At 35.0% G+C, this 26234-nt stretch overlaps 1 protein-coding gene across 9 annotated transcripts in view; it reads right to left on the reverse strand.

Moving 5' to 3' along the window:
* Positions 1–2105: 2105 nt before the first annotated feature.
* TIA1 (TIA1 cytotoxic granule associated RNA binding protein) overlaps positions 2106–26234 on the reverse strand; it is a 31621-nt gene continuing 7492 nt past the window's right edge. The window contains exons 2-13 of one of the 9 annotated variants that reach the window (XM_024558452.4): positions 24383–24479; positions 20738–20836; positions 19455–19509; positions 19251–19283; positions 17926–18013; positions 14503–14578; positions 7786–7894; positions 7303–7398; positions 7101–7185; positions 6268–6391; positions 5278–5423; positions 2106–4122 (exon numbers count right to left, since the gene is read on the reverse strand). In XM_024558452.4, coding sequence (XP_024414220.1) covers positions 3996–4122; positions 5278–5423; positions 6268–6391; positions 7101–7185; positions 7303–7398; positions 7786–7894; positions 14503–14578; positions 17926–18013; positions 19251–19283; positions 19455–19509; positions 20738–20836; positions 24383–24479 — 1135 coding nt within the window. In that variant the 3' untranslated portion in view covers positions 2106–3995. Of the gene's footprint in view, positions 4123–5277; positions 5424–6023; positions 6129–6267; positions 6392–7100; positions 7186–7302; positions 7399–7652; positions 7895–14502; positions 14579–15286; positions 15526–17925; positions 18014–19250; positions 19284–19454; positions 19510–20737; positions 20837–24376; positions 24480–26234 lie in introns of those variants that run through there. The other 8 variants (XM_045193802.3, XR_006655176.3, XM_024558453.4 and 5 more) reach the window with 8 other exon arrangements.

Here is a 26234-nt window from a genome sequence, read left to right on the forward strand (position 1 = left end):
TATCTTCTTTCATCTCAGGATATTATAGTTCTTGAAAGTTTTCTGATTCTTCCATAGTTGCTTTTTGTTTAGATCTACCAATTACAATCAAAGTTTCCCTCAATTTCTGGTCTTTGGTTGTCTTTATTTAAAAGAGAAACACTAAAAACCTGTTTGGAAGATTTGTGTTCATGAGAAGCGCTTAATGATTGGCATACTCCAAGCACCAGAATCACTGTAGGGGGATTGGTGACCATTTGGCTTTTTGGTGAAGACCCTCAAATGTCAGCATCTGTCTCTAATCTCGAGTTTTTTGCCCTGGCTGGTGTGGACTGTGAAGTGAAAGGACACTGGTTCGATTCTCAGTCTGGGCACATGCCTGAGTTGCAGGCCAGGTCCCCAGTTGATGGCATGAAAGAGGCAACCGATTGATACATCTCTGGTACATCAATGTTTCCATTCCTTTCTTTCTCCCTCTCTTCCCCTCTCTCTAAAAATAAATAAATAGAAAATCTTAAAAAAAAAACCAGTTTACAGTTTTTCCAAAGAACGATCCCCCAAATCCTGCCCAGTGTGTGCAGGTGTGGCAGTTTATATTCTAGAGCTCAACAAGGAGCTAGGGGTCTCATCTATCTAGTATGTAAAACTGTGCTTAAATCCTATTTTCTGTGCAGCACCTCACCCTAGCTTAGTAATACTGAGTCAGATGTCTACTTTTTTCCTTTTTAGTTGAATTACTATTAGAACAACTTTAGCCTCCAACTTTAGAAGCTGTAATATAAAATACTATTCCATTGAGACACATTCACATACATTTTATTATGGCTCTTAAATGAAAATTTCTTGTTTTAGAGGTATGTTCTTCAAGTTCTAAACACAACAGTAAAATGCAATGACTGGAAAAAATATAACTATCCCCGTACAAAAAATGATTGTTTTTAGAAATCACTCTTTCATGGAAATGGTATGCTTTTTATTTCCTATAAACACATTTTATTTTTCAAACTCACTCTGACCTCAAGAATACCCTATAGCACTTAGTACACCTAACTCTCTTTTTAAAAATTTATTTATTTTATTCTAACTCTCTTTGTATATGCAATCTAGTCGTATCAGCTGCCTTCTCAAATGTAATATAACTCCAACACATACATATACAAAAGGAAGAGGAAGAAGCACAGGGACAAAAGAGAAGAATAAAACTACGATGGGATCTTGTTTTCAACAGGGAGATAATTACAACAAGGAAAATGAGATCTTGGTTCCCATAAGGAGTTGAATCTAGAGAATTCCAATTCTTTGTGGTATCAAATAGTGACACAATGCAAACCATTGTTTCTGGAATAAGATTTTTTAAAAAATCAAACAAATATTTGAACAAATGTAACAATATAGCTAGACCAAAAACAAAAAAAAATCACACAATAATCACTGCAAGAAGATCCCACAGGTTATAGAAAACATAAAGGAACTTTAATATCCAAACAGGGCAAAAAATACTAGATTAATGACCCATTCATTAAGTGTGAATCACTTTAGGTTGTTTACAGTACCAGATGTATTTTAAACTAAAATCTGAAAGCATATTGCAGAGAATAAAACCATTTTAAAAACTTTTCATTTCCTTACCTGATACTAATGACAGTAGGCTTAGACCAAAAAATCTCTGAATGATTTAACACTAAGAGTAAGATTTAAACCAAAGTTAGCAATGTTCCTGAAATATGAATTTGTTCAGTAGTAACCTTTTCATCATGAATAATACCACTTTCTTTTCAAAAAGTAGTCAATGTACATTTTAAGATTTGTGCAATAAAAAAATATACTGGCTAATGAAAAGTGTTATTACTTGAGATAGTCAAAATGAAAGAGAAACTATACTTTTGCTTAAATTATCTATGCTCAAATAATTTACCCTGCATTCCACAGATGTGTAGTAAAATATTTCTGAAACAGAGAAAAATAAGGGTCCTAAAATAGAAACATAAGCCAGAAGAGTTTAAAAATAGCTCCTGATATTTTATTTTTTGAGTATTTCGCTTAAGCTGCTTTTGGTTGCATGCCCTGATCTGTAGAAGTTAACAAGGAAATAAAGTTTCCAGGTATTTTTAAAAAATCTACTCATCTTTCATAAAGCAACTTTTAATGTAACAACACTTAAAAATACACAGTGACTTAATGAAACATCAGTACAACTGCATAGAATTGAGCTCCAGAGAATTATATACCTACTAGTTGTCTTTCCTGGGCTCTGGTTTACGAGAGTATTGGCTTAGAGACCAGCTTAGAGTCATTTGCTCCTACTTGGAGGATACTACTAGCCAGGAAAACACTAAAATTTCACAGGCCTTTTCTGTTCCTAAATAAAATGCTAGGAGCTCTCTGAAGGTCTTAAAAACAACTGACCATCCAAATATGTATACTGGGGCAGTTTGAGAGTCAAGGAAGAAGGGAGTTTGTGAGTTTCACTGAAAATGAAACAAAACAAAATCTCCAATAACTATTCTAAGAGACTCTGAAATGTACTAGAAATTTCAAAACTAGAACAATGCCATCAAAGATTAAACCTCTTAATGCTCGGAGCCACCCCAAAATAATAAAATTGGGAACTCCAGGAAAGCAGATACCAAAAGAATCAAAATAATGATTGCACTGAGGATTCTCCTCTTTGAAGGCTGTTTAAAGAGGTAGGATTTTAAGGGGTTTTTTGTTTGTTTATCTTTTGGCCTCTGAACATTTAAAAAATGCTTTGCCCAGCTGGTCCTTCAGGCTAATTTTGGTGTTCACAACGAACCCCAAGCCTGACATAAGGATTTTCTACAGTTTCACAGCTATCATTTGTACAAATTAAAATTAAGTTGATTTACTCTTTTTGAGTACTATACACTAGAAAATGGCAAATTAATGTATTTCTTTACATACAACTTTGTTTCAAAATTCTCAAAAAACAAGAGCAGATGACTTTGCATTCAAAGACTACCAAAGTGTATTTGATATTCACATGCAAACAACTTAAAACCTTATAAATCCCCTGTCAACTCTGCATGATACCTTTAAGGAGGGAATGACATACAAAGTCTCCTAACTGTGCAAAATACTAAACTGGTCAAACATTTTACATAATGAAATAATACATGTAAATGTAGAAGTTGACACATGAAATTAGCACAGGTTCAAAATAACTCATCACATTTCAGAGATTTTTTTTAGTAACAAGTTTTGTTTTTATATTTCCTGGTACACAGCAAAATTTATCAGAAGATAAAAATTCTTTTAAACAAGGTCAACAGGGAGTTCTTGAGGCACCTTCTCATATAAAATGTAAGATGAATGCAATTAACAATCCATCTGAGAAAAGTTTTCAACCTAAGTGAACATTTTTTCCCCATTTAAGTATATTTTACAGAACTTTAATAAGGCAAGACAAATTTGTGAAAAAATGTAGATACAAAAATGATGTAAACTAATAATTTATATTTAAAAACCCCAGAGGGAAAACGGTAGAGATGAGATCGTTCAAACAATACCTTTAAAAAAAAAAAACAGACCTAAAACAGAATTGTGCACAGCTGAAGATTATAAAGAACTTCCAGGCTTTGCACAGTTTTGGTTTTTTTTTTTAAACATCTTTATATTACATGTTTGAAATCATATTAGGAATGCAAACTAAAACTGCACACTACTTTAGTGGAAAAAAGTTCAACATTGTGCAATTTTCTGCCTCTTAATTTTAAAAAAAGTGGCAGCAATCCCTGCATTTGTATTTGAAACAAGGATCTGAGAAACTTTATTACAAAAGTTGATGAAGGCAAAAATTGGCAGACATCCAGCATCTTGTTTCTTTTTAAAACAATATGGATGGTTAAGTAAATTCATGATTAAAAAATGGACCTTTTAAATAAATACATTGTATCTGACATTTGCACGGACTGATTTGATAAATCTTTAAGTAAACAACAGCTTTACTACACTCCCTGTAGCCTCAAGCCACTGGCTTTAGATTCTGGAGTCCTTTTTCACTGGGTTTCATACCCTGCCACTCGATACCCTGCAGGCTGATTGGGCAACATGCTGCCATTCTGTCCTGGAGGAGGCTGCACTCCATAATTTGGTCCCATCCACGGTGCAGAAGACTGTGTCTGACTGATAGAGCATGTGAAAGAAGCAGAGGGGAGGGAAATCCAATGATTAAAACAAAATATAATAAAAAGAATAAATAACATACACAAAGGAAATATACTTTTTCTGAAGCCCAAATATAAGAATTGCTATGCAAGGAAAGCAAAAGAAAAGTTTTCTCTTCCTAAAAACAAGCATCTTCATGGGGTTAATTTGTGCAGTTTAATTACAGCTAAGAAAATACCCTTAACCTGAAAACATTTATCCCCTTTGACCTCAGAGAAAACTCATCTTTCATCTCAGGAAGGAATATTGTCCAACTGGGTTGGACAAATATTGAGCAAGTCATTTCCTAAAATAAACCTGACCATTTAATATGACATTTATATTACTCAAAGAAGAAAGTAAAACAATTATTAGCGTATGTAAGTTCATAAAGTTTTTGAACATTATAAATATAAGATTATTTTTAAAATAAAAATTGTGAAGTATTTTAATTTCTAGTTTGTTTCTCAGAAATTTAAGCAAAATTACATAATTCAGGGTGTATCAAGAAACTTCCATGGGACAATAAACCCTTTTGCACAGAAAAAACAAAATAAATAAAACAATCAGCAGCAAAATTGTATGAAAGAATTGCCAAGTGACCATTAGTCACAAGAAAGCTTAATAACTATTAAGCCCTTATTTCCTTTTTCTTTAAGATTTTATTTATTTATTTTTTGAGAGAGGGGAAGGGAGAGAGAAAGAGAGGGAGAGAAACATTGATGTGGGAGAGAAACATCAATTGGCTGCCCCCAACAGGGGACCTGGCCCGCAACCCAGGCATGTGCCCTGACTGGGAATTGAACTGGTAGCCTTTCAGTCTGCAGGCTGCTACTTAACCCACTGAACCACACCAGCCAGAGCAAGCTCTTATTTTCTTACTTAAATATTAGTTGCTTCATTACCCAAATTCTTGTAATGCTGGTTTTAACTTCAAGACAACATTTTTCCAGGCAAAATTTTAAAGAGATATACCTAAAACTGTAAATTAAAAACCACTCTAAATAGTCCTTCAAAGGCTAAAGCTATGCTTTAGAAAGAGGGCCACATTACCTACTAATTACTTAAAATCTCTTCCAAAGTTCTTGACCTTTTCAAAGGCTAATAACAACGGAAAAGAGCAAATATGCTTACTTAAATCCTTGCTGGTTCCATGCCTGGCCGTACATTCCATATGCAGGTACTTGCCAACCATTAGGCATATACTGGCCAATTTGTTGTGCATTTCCATACCACTGGCCCCATTGGCCATATGCTTGTGGGTATCCGATTTGATTTGGCTATTAAGTAAAATTATACCAGATTATTAGTATTATTTGAAGTTAGGTCCTAAAATACCACAAATAACTAATGTGCACAGCCATAACACATAGGGCCATCATTACATTTAAAGTGAAAGAATCAATAAAAGTTTAGCAAGTGACTGCTTTAAAAAAAAAAAAAAGTGAGGTTATATTGCTGTAACTTGACCTGATGCTCTGAATGGCATATTCTTTGTAAGGCAGTGGGTGATGTTCTAGTAATAAATATTAAACTCGGTATAATGTTCAAGTGTTCTGTACACCATTCATGACTGTTTCCTTTAGATAAGGAAAATACAAAGATTATTTATTTCTATATTCAGTGTACTTAAAGAACTTATAGTTTAGGATTTTCTTACTCCTATTTATAGTGATGCTCCATTTACAATTCCCTCATAGAAATCTTTGTGGGATCAAGTTAACCACTAAAGCTGCCTGGAAAAAAGAAAAGCAGCAAAATGACAAGGCCCTAAACATAAATATAACTACATTTTTTTTTTCAATTGCGTCAACAATGCATGTCAGTTCTCCAAATAGTATGTGAATAAATCTACCAAGTATTAAGAAAAAATTTAATACCCTGTTAGGTTTGTCGGAGCATTTTAAAATCCACTGTGTATGAGTCAATTGAGGCGGTCACATTCATCATGTCACAACTGCAATCCATGAGCCACCACTCTGGAACTATAATACATGTAGGAAGAGCCCTTATATACTGTCATTTTCGTATGAACTAGAAACTTATTAACATGGATTATCAGCAATTTCATTTTCAAATAACCTTATTATTAGTATTACTTTGCAAAGTCAAGAACCCTCTCACCTGTTGCACCGGGTTTATCATATCAAGAGTTTCTTTGCCCCAATAGCACTTGACAACATGACCTTCAATGGTAGTTCCATTAACAGAAACAATTGCATGTGCTGCACTTTCATGGGAGTTGAATCTATTGAAAATAATATTAACAATCATTTAACATAAATTGTTTAAAATACTTAAGAATAAAATCTTATTTTTAAAAATCAGGTTGAGCCAGGCAGTTCAATACAAGAATCAATAAAATGGCATATTTTCTTTGCAAACCCCCTCCCACCCACACCAAAGATCTTGTAATTCTGGAGAAACATTTAAAAAAAAAAATCCTCACCAGAGAATATGGTCACTGATGTTAGTAAGAGTCAGGGAGGGAGTGTGTGTGGGGGGCGGGTAGGGGGAGTAAGGGAAGGAGGGAGGGAATGGGGAGGAGAGAGGGAGAGGGAGAGACAGAGAGAGAGAGAGATAGACAGAGACACAGAGACAGAGAGAGAGACAGAGAGAGAGAGAGAGAAAGCGTTGACTGTCTGCTTCCTGTATGTGTCCCCACAAAGGACTGAACCCGCAACATTTTGGTGTACGGGATGATGCTCCAACCAACTGAGCCACGAGGCCAGGGCTTGGAGAAACTTCTTTTAATATAGGATGTTTTACTGGCTTTATGTTGGAAGAAGGGAGCTATAAACAAACAAACAAACAAAAACCTGGCAAACACACTAAACACTAAGAGAAATTTTTATTTTTATAACCAAGGTAAATTTTTAAGAAAACCACTAAGTTAAATATTTAAAAATAGTTTTGGGGGGAAAAGATTAAAAAAAAACCAAACAAACTACCCCTACCGAACAAATGAATATCCTTTATCTGGAAAGACTCGAATTTCCATTATTTGTCCAAATGGTGAAAAAGTCTGACGCATTAGTTGTTCTGTTAAGACAAAAAAATTTTTTTTAAACCCATTAAATTAAATTAAAATCCTAGAAGTATTAAGCTTTTCAGTTTAAAAATTAATCTCAAAATGCCACACAAGTAAAGCTCCGGTACCTGTTAGCCCAGAAGTGACACCTCCACAGTACACAGTACAGTTGCTTGGACTAGACTGATTTACGACCTCATCATATGAGAGCTGTTTGGTGTTTGCTGGGGACGGAAGTTTTATATTTTTAATTCATTAAATAAAATATTCAGAAAGAGAAATGCAGCATTAACTATACTACTGTAATGGTAATATTTACCTTGACCAAAATACTTATATAATACATATTACATTTGAATGAAGATTAAACCTCCCCCAAGAATGTCTAAAATATTACCCAATATTGTCTATTTAACAGGAGACTTGACATAACAGATAATATTTATTATTTCTAATTACAAAAATGAAAACTAAGTACATTTTAGAATAGTAGTCTTGATTTGCTTCTCATCTAGTTCTGCAATAAGTCTCCGGGAACAGTTCTAACATTTAAAATCTAGTGTATTTTCCTCCAAAATTCCACATTTCCTTTTCTTCTCCAATACACCTACACTCATATGTACTCTTTGGAGCTGGAGGCTTTCGGGTTGCCCAGTTAGTTCTGATTTGTCTTCCACCAAGCCACTGGCCACCCATCTGTTGAATGGCGTTTTCTGCATCCTGTTCCACACAACATTAGAAATAACAAAGAACCCACTATTAGTTAATGTTAAAAAACTGTTAGCAATAGAGAAAACTTGCATATGCTTTTCACAAATATTTTTGAATGAAACTGCTTTTTGAAATACACAATATATGATAGCTCATCTCAAATGCAATGGTGCTTTTATCTTTATTTAGACATGGAAATACAGAACAGACTGACAGTGACCAGAGGGGAGGTGGGAAGGGGATAACGGAGGAAAGAAGGGGAATGGTCAAGTCAAGGACCTTGCATAAAGGACCCAAGGACAAGGACAATGGGGTGGGGACTGACTGTAGGAGGGGGGTGGGGAGGGGGGGAGAAGGACAGGGCAGGTGAGAGCAATGGGGGGTGGTGGGAGGGAAATTAGGACAACTGTAACTGAACAACAGTAAAAAAAAGAATGTAAAAAAATAAATTATCTTTCTTTTATTTAGATATCAGACTTTGGTAATGTTAATCACCGGAAAAAAACCAAAGCCCAAAAACCCTTCTGCGGTAGCTATTTTAAAAGTTCATGTAACCAATTGGACTATTATGGACAAAAGTCTCAACTTTATAGAATTTTACTAACAACAGCACAGTGATACCTCAGTACTCGTCATTAATTCATTCCAATGAGTGGCGAGGAATTGATGACTGATGAAGCATTTTCTCTTGGGGGTGGCATCATGACTTATACAAGTTCTAGCAGGTACAACAAGTGGTGAGCAAATTTCAAAATCTGAAACATTTTTTTCTCGTCAAAACGTGTCAAGTACCAGGTTTGACAAGTTCTGAAGCCAACAAGTACTGAGGTACCACTGTTTTTCATTTCCCATTTCATTCAACAAGTAAACATCAAACAGCTATCACGTTTTAGGCAGCAGGTTAAGTGCTAGGGATATATTGGTGAATGAGGCAGACGTGGTCTCCGCTGCCATGCTGCTTACATCTTTTGGGGAACAAATAATTACAAACTGTATATGCCATGACAAAACAAAAGGGTGAGATAGAGGTTATGGACATGGGGATCTACTTTTGGTAGCATGATTAGGAAAGGTCTCTTTGAAGTGATAGTTAAGCAGAAATTGAGAGGAACAGGAGCTAGCCAAGTCATGATACCAGGGAAGAAAGCCCAGGTAGAGGGAAAAGCATTGTAAAGCGTGTAAAGGCAGTAAAGAGATCCGTATGCACCTGAAAGAAGAATGTGAAAGATGATTAAATTTCAGTGGAATCTAGTGAGCAAGAAGGAAGGGCGCCAGAAGAAAAACTGGAAAGATTTTAAGTAAGAGATCATCATGCTCTAGTTCATGTTTTAAGAAGGCCATTCTTAGTGCTAGGAGGAGAATGGTTTAAGGAGATGGGTAGTAAAGGAAAAAGATACTTTATAAGACTTTTATAATATCCAGATTTTAAAAATGTTTGCAGTCAGGACTAGTACAGTAGCAGTGAATGTAATCTAAAGGAAGTCCACAGAACTAGGGGGTACATAGTAAGTAAAAGGAGAGGAATCAAAGATAATTCCTAATTCCTACTTGGGCGGTAGAGGAGGACAGTACTACTAGCATTTACTGAAATAAGAAACCTGGGAGGGAGGAGCAGAACAAGTTTGAGGAACAAATAAGGAGCTCCACTGAAGACCCGTTAAGTTCGAGATGCCCATAAGACACTTACATGAAGATCATTTATTTATATGCATGGAGCACAAAGAAATAAACTAAACTGGAGATATAAAATTAGAGTCACGAAGAAAAATGAGAGAAAAGAAGCATCCTGGGACAGAGCCCCTGAAAAGGAGCAAACCTGGATATTGGGTAAAGGAAAAGTTGCCAGCTAAGGTGACTAAGGAGTAGCTAGTGATTAAGCAAGAAATCCACAAAAGTGTACTGTCACAGAGCCAGGAGGTGAACTTTAAAACAGAAGTGTTGGTGGACAACGGTAGAGAGATACCAGAGAGAAAAAAAGAGCCAGTTTAGAGGGAACTGAAAAGTAACTGGGGTGCAGCTTTGGTCTGCATGTTGTCAAATGTGGACTTAACTTAGCAAAAGAACAGGCAAAGTCAATGATAAAAACCATCTTGAGACCCACAAAAAGGAAACACATACTGTAGCCTCTCCTTATACGTAAGGAATATGTTCCAGAACCCTCAGTTTACGCCTGAAAATGCAGATAGTACCAAACCCTATATATGCTATGTTTTTCCCTACATATATACACATATATACATACATACATATATACCTATGATATAGTTTAATTTATAAATCAGGCATAGTAAGAGATTACTAACAATAACTAATAAAATGGAACAAATGGAACAATATACCATAATAAAAGTTATGTGAATGTGGTCTCTCTCTCTCAAAATATCTTAGTGTACTGTACTAACCTTTCACTTAAAGAAAGCACTTATGGCTTCTCTTTGACACAGATGAATTGCTAGCATCACTACTCTTATGCTTTGGGTCCATAATTAAGGAAAACAGGGTTACTTGAACACAAGCACTGCAATACTGCTACAGCTGATCTGATAATAGACAGCTAACCCACAAATGGGCAGGTAGTGTATACTGTGTGGATAACATTGAACAAAGAGATGATTAATGTCCTAAGTGGGATGGAGTGAGATTTTATCACACTACCCAGAATGGCATTAAATTTAAAATGTATTAGTTGTTTATTTCTGGAATTGGCCATTTAGTATTTTCAGACAGTGGTTGCCTTTGGGTAACTGAAACTAAAGAAAGTGAAGTGCAGATAAGGGGTGCTATTGTATTCTTTTAAAGAAACATTGTTCACCACACTAACCAGTTTGTTGAACTCCGTAAGATCTTTATCTACCGTTATGGGTTGAAATGTGTCCCTTAAATTAATATGAAGCCCTAACTAACACCACATCCCTGTAACTGTGAATGTGACCTTGCTTGGAAATAGAGTCTTTGCAGATGTATTTGTTAAGATGAGGTCATATTGGACGTAGGCTGGCCCTAAATCTAGTAAGACTGATGTCCTTATAAGAAGAGGAGAAGCTCATGTGGATACACACAGAGGGAAGGGGACCATGTAAAGATGAAGACAAAGATCCAAGTGATGCAGCTACTAGGTAAGGATACCAGGGATTACAGACAACTTAAGGTGTTATTTATATTTAGAGAGGAGAAGGAAGGGAGAAAGAGAGGGAGAGAAACATCAATGTGTGAGAGATAGAGCCACAACGACATGTGGATTGAATGCCAGCCTGCAAACCACAGGGTCATGGGTTCGATTCCCACTCAGGGCACATGCCTGGGTTGCAGGCCAGGTCCCTGGTGGGGGGCGTGGGAGAGGCAACCACACACTGGTGTTTCTCTCCCCCTCTCCCTCCCTGCCCCTCTCTAAAAGTAAAAAAAAAATCTTTAAAAAAAATCTGAGGAATTCCTGTGTGGCAACTTTTATTTTCTCAGTGAAGCATAAGGTAGGCAACTCAGGGTGATGATGGAGAAAAGAGTAAACAATATTTGAGGAGATAGGAGGGGACATGAAATAGTTAACAAAGAATGCAGCCCTGGCTGGGTAGCTCAGTTGGTTAGAGCGCTGTCTGATGTACCAAAGTGGTGGGTTGGATCCCTGGTCAGGACATATACCATAAATAACCAATGATTGCATAAGTAAGTGGAATAACAAATCGATGTCTCTCCCTCTCTCTAAAATCAATAAATAGAAAAAAAAAAAAGAACAGGACATCAACTTTACTAGAGAAACAGGTTTGCAAACATAGCACCATGTGCTCATCTAATGTGTGTGACCATTAAATTAGAAGTGAAACCAGTTTTTCTCTAGCAACATTCGGTCATGGCAGAGTAGGCAAAAAAAAGCTATGTTCAATCAATACTGGGGTTTGCCTAGCGTGCACAACATGGGTAGAGGCAAAGGGATTAGGGTAACTGCAATCTGGACTGTGGCACTTCACAACACCCGTGTCTAGTGATCACATATCATAAATTTCATAAAATCTGAAATGTAAACTCAAGAAGATTAAATTAAACCACTTACTCAAAGTTGTATCTATCTTATGATGGTTGTCAGGGTTCAAATTCATCTCTGGCTAACTCCAGAGGCCACCCACAGACATCCTTTGCTATCTGATTCTATTTCATACTAAATATGCATTTAATAGTAATTTTTATATAGCAGGGGCCTTGCCCTAGCTAGAGTACTGGCCTGCAAACCAAAGGGTTGCCAATTTGATTCCAGGTCAGGGCACATGCCTGGGTTGCAGGCCAGGTCCCTAGCTGGAGGCATGCAAGAGGCAACAATTGATGTTTCTCTTGCACATCAATGTTTCTCTCCCTTTCTTTCTGTCTCCCTTCCTCTCTCCAAAAATTAATCAATAAAATCTTTAAATATATATAAATATATAAACATATAAATAAATATATAAATACATTATATATATGTTTTATATATATAGCAGGAGCCTCTATTCCATTATCTCAAATGGAAAAAGCAAATTCCTATTCTACCCAAAGCCCCCAACCTACTTTCTCAAACAACACACTAAAAATCCTATATATATCAGCCCTCCAAGGAACTCACACTATTTGTAGTATCAGGCCAATATATGAGGTATTTTCCTATTATGTTTAACAGTAAAGCTTTCAGAACCAACTACATTCTCACAGTTTTTATTTTCTCATCTCACAGAAAAAAATTTTATAATTGGTAGATGGGACAATACACGGTGGAATTTTGAGTTTTCACTTCTCAATATGCTTTACCATTTACAATTTTTCTTCTAATATGTGGGTTCTTCCTGACCTCTTAGGTTTACCCATTTTCTTCACAGGTTTTTCCACTTTCTTGGAAGACATTTCCACTTCATGAGAAGATGACAGCTATACTGCATTATACACTTAAATAATTCGATCACAAGACACAATGTTCCTGTGTGAACTGCGGCAATGCTACTGCATTCTACATTCCCTTGCGTGATTTTGTGGTCCATGTAAACATTTTTAGGGCAGATTTTTTTACTTGGAAAGTAAATGTTGGGCAAAATGGTTGCATGCAATAGCAAATATTACTCACCAAGAACTCATGGTGAGGGATAACCAGACATTAGTTCCAATTTAAGTAGACACAGAAACTAGAAAAAACAAAATAGTCTGACACTATTTGGCATAACTGCAAAAACCAAGAAGGAACTGGCACAATAACTGATGCTGACATATTCAACCTGAAGCCATCAATAAATTATGTATCTATTTCAAATATTCCCTTTACTAAACTAAGAAAAGTCTTTAATAAAACACATTTTATACTATCAAAAACTTTCAATGGTTCATTCTAAGGCACTCTTACACAGAAAGTACAGTAAATCTGTACTTATCATTGACAAAAAAGTCATAACATAGAGGCAATACAAGAAAACCCAAGGTTAATGAAACCTTTGTGTATACTCCAAGATTAGTGCCTATCAAATTTTCCACTCCTATATTTTTGGAAGCGTGATATCTCTGCATTTAACTGTTTTAAACCTTGAGTTACCACACTAAAACATTAATTACTTTATTTGAATTTGTAATACATTTACAAGGTTCAAACCTCAAACCATACAATATAGTGAGAAACTTCCCTCTTTGTCCCCCATCTACCTAACTCTTATTACCTACCCACAAACAGGAAACACTGCAACAAGGTTGTTTATGAGCAAAAGAAAACACACGGGCACGTACACCACACAAACATGTTTCCTTCCCTTTTACACCTAAATAAGCTTTCTCACCTAACAATATACCATGGAAATCTTTCCATAATCTGTGCTTACAAAGCTTCCTTATTCTTTTTAAAAAATATATTTATAAAAAAGATTTTACTTATTTTTAGAGAGAGGGGAAGGAAGGAGAGAGGGAAAGAAACATCCCCATGTGAGAGCCTCCCATGCACCTCCAACAGGGACCTGGCCTGCAACCCAGGCATGTACCCTGATGGGGAATCACAAGCGCCCAATCCACTGAGCCACGCCAGTCAAGGCCTTTTTTTTTAAATACCTACAGCACACTATTACATAGGACACACCAAAGATATTTCCAGCTGTCACATGAAATGAGCCTTTTCCTTCTTTATATACCCTACTGTCACCTCTCATTTGAGAAATTGCACTGTCCTTCCTTTTCTCTGCAAAAACCAGAAATTTCAAATCCATGTGAATTAGTATTCAGTAAATGTTTGTTGGGTGAAAGAAATGATGAAACATTTCAAATACATTAATAAACAATTTAAAAAGTCCCCGCCCCCTGGACCATTTCATTAGCTACTTTTAAATTTTCAGGGGAATATAAAACAGGTTGATAAAATGAGATTTTCAATATCTTTGGCTGATAATTTAAACATATCCATTTTCTATATTCTGAAAACATTTTATCAGTACTTTGCATTCATAGGTACTAAACAGAAGTTGAATAAATGGCCAAACAGGAGAAAGAACATATCCTTTAGTGAAGGTATTAATTTTCAGTGAAATGAACAAATGGCATATGAAAGAAAAGATTAATAACTAAAATAAAATGAGTATTTTCATTCTTTACTCTTGAAGCACTGCACATGCACTTTTCATTGAGCTCACCCATTTGTTGAAAAAGGAGACAAAGCCGTATCCCTTAGACTTTCCCGTTGCCATGTCTTTTACCACTCGGGCGTCTCTGAAATCAGAAACAATCAGAAGTTCAGGTTTGCAAACTCTCCTGTGGATACCAAGTGAGAATTTCACACACAACTCATTTTCAGGTTTCATCTTCATTAAAATGAACCTTTAAGGCAAATTCACCTTTTATTCTATAAAATTTATCATGTATTAGCAAATGAGGCTTAATTTTATAACATGCAAATCAATAACTTCTTAAATATGTATGTATACATTGTACAGAAACTGCCTCCCATTTCAAAAGTTTTAAACTTTTAAATACTAAGCATGGTGAAGACAGCTATTCAGACAAATTACTTAACCACTTATAGGGTTCACAGGCACATTAGATGAATGGCTTTGTTTAACCATGCAATTTATACTTTGCTATTTGATACCACATACTACCTAATTATTAAAAAATTAAAATAGAAAACTGGAAACTAAGAAAATGAAAAAGTTGTATATTCCCTAAATCAAGTAAATTATTTTCTCAGATTAATTCATATCCCCCCTCCTTATGGACTATTTGTAAATTTTGATAACTTGACATTTTCAGAAATACTAAATAACTGAAGAAAAATACTATACACACACTTTAGTTTTAAACTATATATGAAAGGATTTTAAACTGAATTTTAAAATAGCAATCATATAAGATTGATTGGAAACTACAAGATATAAGAGCAAAATTTTAAAAAGTCAGAAAGTAAAAAAGCACGCCAACATTTATCCATTGTGAACCGTAGCTTGTAGTTAGCCAGGGCAATTCTGTCCATTCTTCAGAGATACTCTGCAAAATAACCAGAGCCCTATTATTTGAGATTGAGTAAAAAACCCAGTCATGATAGCTAAAACTCCATACCTCAAAAAATTGGACTCAAATTGTGCTTCACAGGAAATCTGCTTTTAAGTTAGCCAGGTATGTCACAATGCTTGTTCTCTCAGGACACATGAACAAAACAGGCACTTTCACAACAAAAACCCAAGTCAGAAAGCCATGCAATATAATTTTATATTAAGTATACATAAGCATATTTTGATCAATTTAGGAGTGATTTATGAAGTGTTTAGGGTCAAAATGACAAAGATGTAGTGGTAAAAAGGGAAAACTAATGCAAGTCACTTCTTCTTATGTGAAAATACTTATTAAAATTATCTGAATGGTACACACGCATTAATTTGGTAGCTGATCCACGTCTATACCAAACCTTGTTAGATTACCCTAAACTCAAGGAACAGGAAGAGTTTACTATGTTAATTAGGGAAAGAACTATGTTTTTTATACTAAATATTTTATTGGTCATCATTTACTGTGTATTTTCTATAACTCACTGTTGTAGGATCTCTACCGAGACTATCATAAGAACTTTTCAATATATGGTTACCAACTTATTTCCTTTAACAAAAAATATAATCAGGAAATGATGCTATTCTACTGAAAATGATTCTTTTAAATTTAGGAACACACTCTTTGGGTAGCCCAAAGCTTAAACATTATTTATATATTACCTCAACTAAAAATTATAAAACTTAAGGAAAAGCCTTACCCTAGAAAAACTAATATATACATAAATAATCATGGTTGGCCATAATAAAATCTACAGACTATAATTATGATACCAATATCTTTAACAAAAAAATTACTGATCCATGATTAAAAAGTCAAGAAATTACCAAAATTTGAACATCCTTTAACTTAACCTCACTGATTGTTAAATAATCTTTATCTAATCCCAAACTATAAGTCCCATGTTTTCAGAAAAGTTACTTCAAGAAAAAGCAAAACATTTAATAAAATAGCTATTTAATCTGTTAAAATGTTAGAAAATTTTCTTCTTAGGGTTAAGTTTCAGTAAACGTTAGCCTTGAAATATATTTAATTCTTACTTATTTTTGAAAGGATTCTCTAAGGAAGCAGCAGCAGCAAATATCTAGACCAGGGTTCTTTAACCCTTCTTTAATCCTTTTATGGTCCTATGACTACTCTGAAAATATGATACAACTTACAAAGATACTCCATACCAAAAAGAAAACAAACACAATGTTTTATATACACAAATTTATGCAGCCTTTAAAAGGCCAACAGTTAAGACCGTCCAGTCTATATATTTGAAAGCAAGCTAAAGATCATCAAGATCCTAAGACAGACTAAAAGGAACAATCGAGAAATTAGAACTTATTTTCCTAAACAGTTCTCATAAAGAAAAATATCAGCCCTGGCCAGTGTGGCTCAGTTGGTTGGAGCATCTTCCCCTAAACAGAAGGTTGCAGGTTCAGTCTCCAGTCAGGACCCATGTGAAAGGCAACTGATTGTGATGTTTCTTTCCCTCTCCTCCTCCTCTCTCTGAAATCAATAAGCATGTCCTTGGGTGAGGATTAAAAAAAAAGTCACCTACCAGGAAAGAGTCTATTTATAAACGCTAATCTCGCCAACTGCCTTTAAAGTTGGTCCCTTATTATGCATGCTCATCATCCTACCAACGAAGTACAATTCTTCAAATGAAAACTCTCCCAAAATTCATCACCAAACTATTGGCATTTACTTTCCTCCTCACCTCTATTTGCTGCTGGTCTGTTCATCAAACCAAACCAAAGCTAGTGTTTCCTTTTGGCTTCAGTTAAGACAATTTACTCTCTTTTAGCTGGAACAACAATAATAAAGCAACCAGAAACCCTAACAAAATTCTCTTTTCTAAATTCAATAATTATGTGTAAGAAAGTACTACAATGAAATTATTATTCTTACTCTATTATGGCATGTTTTTCAAAATAGTGAAGTTCTTTTATGATGAATAATGCCTTGCGTGAGCTATTTACAAAGGGCTTAAGCTGATTAAAAACAAATGCAAGCAAGACAGAGCTTCACAAAAAGCTAAAAGGCATTATTGTTATTGCTGTCGACAGTAACAACAAGAAGAGGGTAAATACCTTGGAATTAACATTTAGTGACTGCTTTTGGGGTTAAAATGAGGTTTCTTTTTGTTAAAATAGATTAACACAAAATGCATGGTATCACAGAAGTGCCCAAAAGGTCTAAATTCCTCAATCACGGGACAAGTTTACTAAAGATTATGACCAAGCTAGCAAGACACTTATATATGAAACAAGATGTACAATAGTCAATTTGTCTCAAAAGCTAATGCCAATTGAAAAAAATATTTTAAGGTAACTGAAGACAAAAGATTTATCTATCAGTAGGAAAACAATTTTTGACTCTTAACTGCTTGAATAGTTGCTAAACAATGTAATACATTATATTCAAGTGTTAAAATTAATGTCCAAAATTCACAAAAATTTCCAAGTACATCTAAATTAAGATTGTTTCTAATTAAAAGTATTTTACTTTTATCTTCTGTTACTTACGATATCCTTCCAAATGGTGCAAATGCAGCTTTTATATCTTCAGTTGTAATTTCTGGACTGAGATCACCAACAAAGACATGGAAATGATCTTATAAGAGGAAGGAAGGGGAAGTGAAAAGAAAAATAAAATTTTAGAATTTAAAAAGTGCTAAAATTTCTTCAATACAGTTTTCTTAAAATAATTTATGGATATATGGTAACATATAAGCAAAACACTATCCTGTATCTATACAAATCCTATCAATTTTAAACAAAATAAATCAAGGTAACAATACAGGAAAGACTCTCCTAATGACTGATATATCTAACTGGAAACTGACAGTTATATTTCTGCTTATAACCAATTACTATACTGGTTTAAGAAAATAAACTACTAATATGATAGATTAACAAGTGTTGAAAAAATTAATGATTTATTACCGTTTTAATAGTAATTATTTACATTAATCAGTTTACCACTCTATTAAAGCTTTACAAATTAAAATAAAATAGTGGCACTGTGACTTATGTAGACTAGATTTGCCTCAGTTAAGACAATTCACTGAAGCTAGCTACATGATATACTTGGTTTAACCATAGTTTGTGAAGAACAAGCAAAGAAATACCTTGCATTGCAACAGTTTGATGTTAAAGTATTTGACAGTTTTCTCAAAAGCCAACAGTTTTGGTTGCCCAGACATTACACCATTCAGTTTATGTGAATCCATGTGCATGTGAACTAAGACTGAAGGCAACAGAATGAAAACAGTAATCCCTTCACTTTATATTATAACCATTAACAAAGCATTGGAAGAGAAATAACCATCCCACGTGAAGTTTAAAAAAAAAGGAAGACAATGCTCAAGAAAAACATGTAAAAAATACAAAATAGTTGGATCAACACTTAAAATAGACATATATATCAATTTTGACAAAAGTATATTTGGAAAGAAAAGTTACTCCTACTTGGCAGGCCTTAAGCAACATATTGGGTTGTCATTTGGGAAACACAGTTTCAGAAGCAACTCAAGCAATCAGGAGATGTGGATATGGAGCACAGATCGTGACCTCAAGGAAGCAGGGTATCTTGCCCTTTAGCTGGTGAAAGTATTTCTAAGGCATCAGCTGCCTCCAAGAGGGTCAGAGAGCTTGAAATAGCACCAAAGTAGTGGAAAAGCCACACTTGGTCAACACTGGGAAGAAGGGGGAAAAATATTGCCAGAGAGACAAATAGAAACACGACCTCCTCCCTCCCCGCTCCCCCCAACATCAAACAAAAAAATTTCAGGTGGTTAGTGAATACCCTTTCAAGAGATTTCATTTTATGTTTAAGAAGATACAATTACCTTGTGAACGCTGTGTGCTGACAACGGTACTACCTGATGACAAAGATTAGATTTGTTCTTAAATTTATTAACACAAACACATTCAATCATATCTAAGGATAACGATCAAAACATTACTGCAAACACGTATGATGTTTAATGCTTTACAATAAAACTACTGTGTACAATAAAAACAAATGTTCAAAGAGTATAAAATATACTTACTGCTTGTATCTTTCTTTTGACTGCTGGGGGTTGTTGCCCAATTCACTTTGACTTCCTAAAAAAATTTTTCTACATTTACACTCCATAAAAAAAAGTTCAAAATCAGGTATTACAAGATTTGCATCTATAAATACATAGGAAGGTGTACGTCTGAGATGAAATGAATACTAGTTCTGATCAGTTTATCTTTTAACCTACATTTACACAAAAAATGTTGTCAAATCTTAATCTTACATATGAGGTCTGTCCAGAAAAACTCCAACCACTGTTAATATAACAAGAATGGTACACGACATGACAGCAATATAACCGGGCAGCCAAGGAGAGTGAATTGAAATGCTCATATGTGAACAATGATGACTTCACTCTACTAGTCAGTGGGGATGGTAGACAACATTGAGTGAGCATGTGTACTGTGTGGCTGTCGCATTCAAAATGAGCAAGTAGAGCAACAAATCTGCATCACATTTTGCATTAAGCTTGAACATTTCTCCTTGGAAACTATTTGGATAATTCAGAAGTCTGCAGCTACGGGCAACTGGTGACTGGCAGCTTCATCATGACAATGCGCCCACTCATGCATCATGTCTTGTGCAGAGTTTTTTTGTGAAACATCAAATCACCCAGGTATCTCAGCCCCACTATTGTCCAGATTTGGCATCCTACAACTTTTGGCTTTTCCCAAAACTAAAACCACCTTTGAAAGGGATGAGATTTCAGACTATTGATGAGATTCAGGAAAATATGATGGGGCAGCTCATGGAAATTCCAACGAAGGATTTTGCAGAGTGTTTTAACAGTGGAAGAGACACTGGGAGAACAGTGTGAGGTCCTAAGGTGCCTACTTTGAAGGGGACTGAGGCATCACGGTTCTATGTACAATGTTTCTTGTACCTTTATCTTCTTCAATAAACATCTCTATTTTTCATAGTACATGGCTGGATACTTTCTGGATAGACCCCATACTTCTGTTAACATTCAACCAATTCCCTTTCTTATCTAAAGTACCAATGAATCTTGCCTTTTATTCTTCCCATTAGTATCCAATGTTCCTAGATGTTTCACCCGAGCTTGAATAATTAAAAAAATATTTTAGTATCTACCATGTGCAAGGCACCATGAAGAATATGAACATAAACATGCCCTCCAATAGCTTTTATCCTACCTTTTTAATAATAAACACGATCATTTTCCATAAAGTGAATGTAATGTTTCTAAAAAGGAAACAAAACTATGCGACTTAAAATATCTAGTGCAAGTCACCTTTCATTATGACAGCTTACCTTACCCATTATCTTCCGCCCATTCATAGCAGCTAGTGCTGCAGCTGCGTGACGATGCTCATAAAACTCCACAAAACAATATGGATCATTACCAGCTGTCTGTTGAACAAACGACACAACAGCCAATTTTAAGTTTTATACTCCTATTATCTTAAAATTTATAACATCCGTTACCAGGCCATAAAGAATGGAAGGTCCATTCCACAAGTAAATCTTTATTTTTTAAATTTTTTATTTATTAATTTGAGGGCAGTGAGAGACAGAGAGATTGATTCTTGTATGTGCCCTGACTAGGGATCAAACCCACAAACTTGGCATATGAGGGTGATGCTCAAACCAAATGACCTACTCAGCCACAAGTAAATCTTTAAATAAGGAAGTCAACACTTAAACTGAGCTTTTTTTTTTTAAGTCCTCACCCGATGATATGTTTATTGATTTTAGAAAGCGGGGGCCAGGGAGGAAGAGACAGAGAGAGAAACATCTTTTGGTTACCTCCTGTATGTGCCTCAACCAGGGATTGAACCTGCAACCCTTTGGTGCACTGGACAATGCTCCAACCCAGTCACCCAGCCAGGGCAAAAAAAATGAGCTATTTTTATAGAAAGCTATCTTCATCAGGTTGTATTATACTATTATGTATAATTTAATATTAATGACTAAGTATCCTAATTATGGATAAATTAATATATAGCTACATTCTCACCATTATCATAAAATACAACCTTTTCTTTAAGCTACAGAGGTTATGTTTGACTAGAATCCTATTATCAAGTGTTGGTATTGGCTTTTATTTTTTAAATTTTTATTTATTTTTCAGAGGGGAAGAGAGGGAGGAAGAAAGGGAGACATCGATGTGAGAGAGAAGCATCAATTGGTTGCCTTTAGCACACCTCCAGTCAGGAGCCTGGCCTGCAACTCAGGCATGTGCCCCGACTGGGAAATGGAACTGGAGAGCTTTTGGTTAGCAGGATGACGCTCAGCCCACTCAGCCACACCAGTCAGGGTGGTACTGGCTTTTAATAACTTTTCTGTCTCTTCCCTGTGATATGTTCCTTTTCTACTGCTATAAATGTACATATATTCTTGCTGCCTCTAACTTACTGAGTAGCAGAAAATCTTATCCAACCATCTTAAACTTGTTTCTACAATGTAAATAAATAGAAGAGGTATTCTGGTAAGGAAAGTTTTAGAATAGGCTTTAGAATTTGGACTTTCCGACATCATTTTTTAGCTGCTTTGTAGTCTTTTAAAAAATTCCCTCCTCTTTTCTGCTGGTGTCCCAAGAAGTTGACATTTGATGATATGTGAAGCTTGGTTGTTTTAGTGTAAATTAAAGCAGAAAAAACATCCACTATTTTATACCTATCAATGCAAAATACCAAATGATATCATAGACCATTTTAAAATTCTTGCTATAGTCTCCTATAATCTCTTGTTAAAATAAGAAACTAAAAGACTGGAATGCTAGAATAAAAATATCATTTTGTTTAAAGCACAATTAATAGTTTAAAAGTCACTGACAATGATTCTTAAGTATTTTAGAGCAAAGAAGTGACCACAAGTTGATATTAAGACTACCCGTTACTTTATTTTAAAAACATTAGGGAATATAAACATGTTTTTCAAGTTATCTAATTCAAATACTACACTTGATAAATGAGAATTTTAGTATACAAATCAATGTTGACAGGAACCAAAAGGTGGTTAGAAAAAGTAGCTTATACTTAAGAGTAGCAAATTATAAAAGAATGTTCACTTCAATTAGTTGATCTGTACCCAGAAAAAACTGCACTTTTTAAGACAAAAAGAATCTAAGCATAGACACTATCAACCTTAATATTCCACGATGTGGAAAGTTCATAAATATGGACATCATATGAAGAGACTGGAATTTAGACTTTAATAATAAAAACAGAATGTTAATCTACACCTCTGAGTGATAAAAACCCAAAATTTATATAAAGTGGCAAAGGCTAACCTAGCTAGTCTTTTCAGTAAGTCAGGCAGTCATTAACATTTTATTTTTATTTTTTAAAGATTTTATTTATTTTATTTTTAGACAGAGGGGAAGAGGGGGAGGAAGAGAGGGAGAGAAACATCAATGGGTGGTTGCCCCTTGTGCGCCCCCTACTGGGGACCTGGCCCACAACCTAGGCACATGCCCTGACTGGGAATCAAACCAGCAACCCGTTGGTTGGCAGGCTGGTGCTCAATCCACTGAACCACACCAGCCAGGGCTAACCTTTTTTTTTTAAACTCTCACCTGAGGACATGTTTTTAAAATTGATTCATAGAGAGAAAAGGTGGGGGGGAGAAAGATAGAGATAGACAGATATGAGAAAGAAACATCTATTGGTTGCCTCCCATACTCGCCCTGACCAGGGATTGAATCTGCCATCTTTTAGCGTATGGCATAACACTCCAACCAACTGAGCCACCCTGCCAGGGCAGTCAGTAACATTTTGCCTAGTGATCTTTAGAGTCAATTATCTAGAATGACTAAGGGAGAGACTGGCAGCCTACAAACCAACAGAGAAGATTTGTATTTAGATAGTTCAATCTGGGTTTACATTCTTGCTTTGCCTCGTTTCTGCATATATTAAATGGGAATAACATGTGCTTTACACTATTTCTGTTGAACACTTATAATAATGCATCAGCATTAAATAAAAGGCAAGCATTCCATAAATGCTATTACTGGGATAAGGAAGGAGGTCCACATCAATTAAAGATTTAAAAATTTCCATCATTTTCCAATTTCTCCTTCTTATCTTTCTCTATGGGTACAGAGGGATCTTTTCTGCTTTATCCAAGGGCATGTAAATATTGAATGTGACACAAAAACACTTAAGAAGAGTATAAAGATCAAAAACATTAGTTGTATCCATCTTTATTACATGCAGGTGACTCTGACACTTTAGGAGAAAGGTCTGACATTTTAAAATCTTAGACAACAAACAAAAGCCAACTGGCTAAACAATTACTTTTTTAATTACCAAGTAAAAAAGAGATAAGCTGGAAAAAAACAGAAAAGAAAGTAGCAGATACACATATACACACATGATTTTCTTTCCTGGGGCAAAGAAAACCAAAAAGAGTCCATGGGATAAAAGGATTTCTCTTTAGCTATCTTCCCTATCAAAAACATTTTTTAGATGTCTTTTTATACATATTATGATTCAGGATTAATACCAATTAGAGGAATTAATTCAAGGTTTTTTCTATACATTAAGATCTGATGAATGGCGACTGTCATATGCAAGAAAAACTTGAATCATGTCCTTTGAAAGTAAAGTTAAAAATATATCCCAGTATCAAATGTCTTATTTTTGACTCAATTTCCCAATCTAATTTTAATAACTGAATCTCTAGATTAGCTTATCAACTGATATATATATAAACAATTCTGATGCTTCAATGCAAAAGAGCCTACATATAGTTCTCATCTGCTCTAGAAATGATTCATTCTATTCTTCTTCATTTATTTAATAAAACACATTAAACTCAGTGGCCAAAACAGATTCAATACAAATTCACTAAAATCCCTATGAATTCAGACTATATAAACCACTTTAAGAGATTTGTAAGTAATGGATTTAAGTAATGCACATGAAAAAGAAAGTTAAGTTAAAATACCCTTACATCCATAATCATTTTGCAGTTTTTACAAGGTCCAATCTGGCTAAAGAGCTGGAGAATTAGAGCTTCTGTCACATCTCTGGAAAGGTTACCAACGTATCTGAAACACAAAGAAAATCAACTTACCATTTTAAATTTGCTTCTTTGGACCAGTTTCTAAAGTTGCTTACTGAAAAATGAATTTAGGAAAAGGTAGATCTTTACCTGAAACTACACTACTTGGAAATAGCTTATAATAGTTTGCCAAAACTTTGAAATCTCTCTGAAGAAAAGATGTACTATAATGTAACTTGCAAGTACATTAGACACTGCTAGTGGAGGGGCACCTAGTGTGTGTCTTTAGTCTAGGTATTGTAAATTAAACCTGTTGTGTATTTCTAAGTTCCTAGGTTTACCTCAGGCAGATATGCTTTATAAAAAAGAAAGATTTTACCCACTTACTTTTAGAGAGGGGAAAGGCGAGAGAGAGGGAGAAAAACATCAATTGACTTCCTCTTGCACTCCCCCAACCCAGGACCTGGCTCTCAACCCAGGCATGTGCCCTGACTGGGAATCGAACCCGTGACTTTTCGGTTTACAAGGCAATGACCATCTGACTGAGCCACAGTGGCTGGGGCAAGGGATGGAAAACTTATAAATGAGTATCACTGATTAGTGGATGGGAAGAGGGAGTAGAAAGATTACAGGAGAGACCTTTAACAGATAATATGAATTGCTGACTAGCAAAGTTAAATAATGCAGTGTTATAAGACCACATGAGTGGGATAATCTTTAAAGGTTTTATAAATAAATTTTCAAAATGGGATTTTGAAAGATTACCTCTAAACATATTAGAAGTTTATCGCTTCTAAAATCAGATAATTCTGTCTCCCAACAACCATAGTTTTTCATTCTTCTTCAAAGAATCCTTCAGAAAACATGTGATGAAAGATATGGACTCTTTCCCCCAGAAAAATAAACATCGATACATGTCAATTCCTTCCTTCCATTTACTCATTCAATAAACATATATTGAATGATTACTATAAAGGCACTAGAATAGGTTAAAATGGTAAAGGGAGAAGTGCTGAATCTTAAAAAACAATGAATAGCATTCAAAGATCAGTGAAATAATGATAAGAAAGCATAAAAGCAACATCTACCCAACAGCAATTTTTCCAATATTGGAGGTTATTATTATACCAAGCTCTTGTTCTGAAAATCAGTAATTAAATGGATAGAATTAAGCATTTTTCTTGCCTTTGCAGTAGAAACTCCAGTATAGTGTAATCTAACAGCTCTAGTGGATGAAGGAAAAGCTCTTCTTTACAGAAAAATGCTAGCCAATAAATTTAGACAGACCACATTAAATTAACTATGTGTAAGACTTATGGGTATTACACTATGATTATTTGAAGGGTGTCAAAGTTATCACATAGATCATTTAACAACTCCAAAGGGAAAAACCTTACCTTAAAAGTGAGAGCTTTGGCTGTTTTACCACTCAGACCCAGTGATCAAATAATTTTGTAGGTGAACAATGAGTCATTGTGTGAACAGTATAAATTATACAGCATCACCTATGAAGTAGTCAAATCAAAAAGGTCTAACTTAAATCTAGTCAAGCTTAAATTTAGATACAAGTTTACAAAATATTGGACACATAATAAAACAATTATACATATCCAGATACGGAATTTTGTATAAGGTAACTTATATGATCTCTTCAAAATAATATTGTCCTAAAAAAAGTTAAAAAAAAAAAAAGGGAGGACTGTCCTTGATTTAAAAGGACTTAAAAGACACTGACAACCAAATATAATAAATAATACTTGACTGGATCCTGGATTGGGAGGAGGGAGAGGATAGCTTTTTC

This window comes from Desmodus rotundus, chromosome 5 (genome assembly GCF_022682495.2).
Source record: "Desmodus rotundus isolate HL8 chromosome 5, HLdesRot8A.1, whole genome shotgun sequence".
Classification (NCBI taxonomy): domain Eukaryota; kingdom Metazoa; phylum Chordata; class Mammalia; order Chiroptera; family Phyllostomidae; genus Desmodus; species Desmodus rotundus.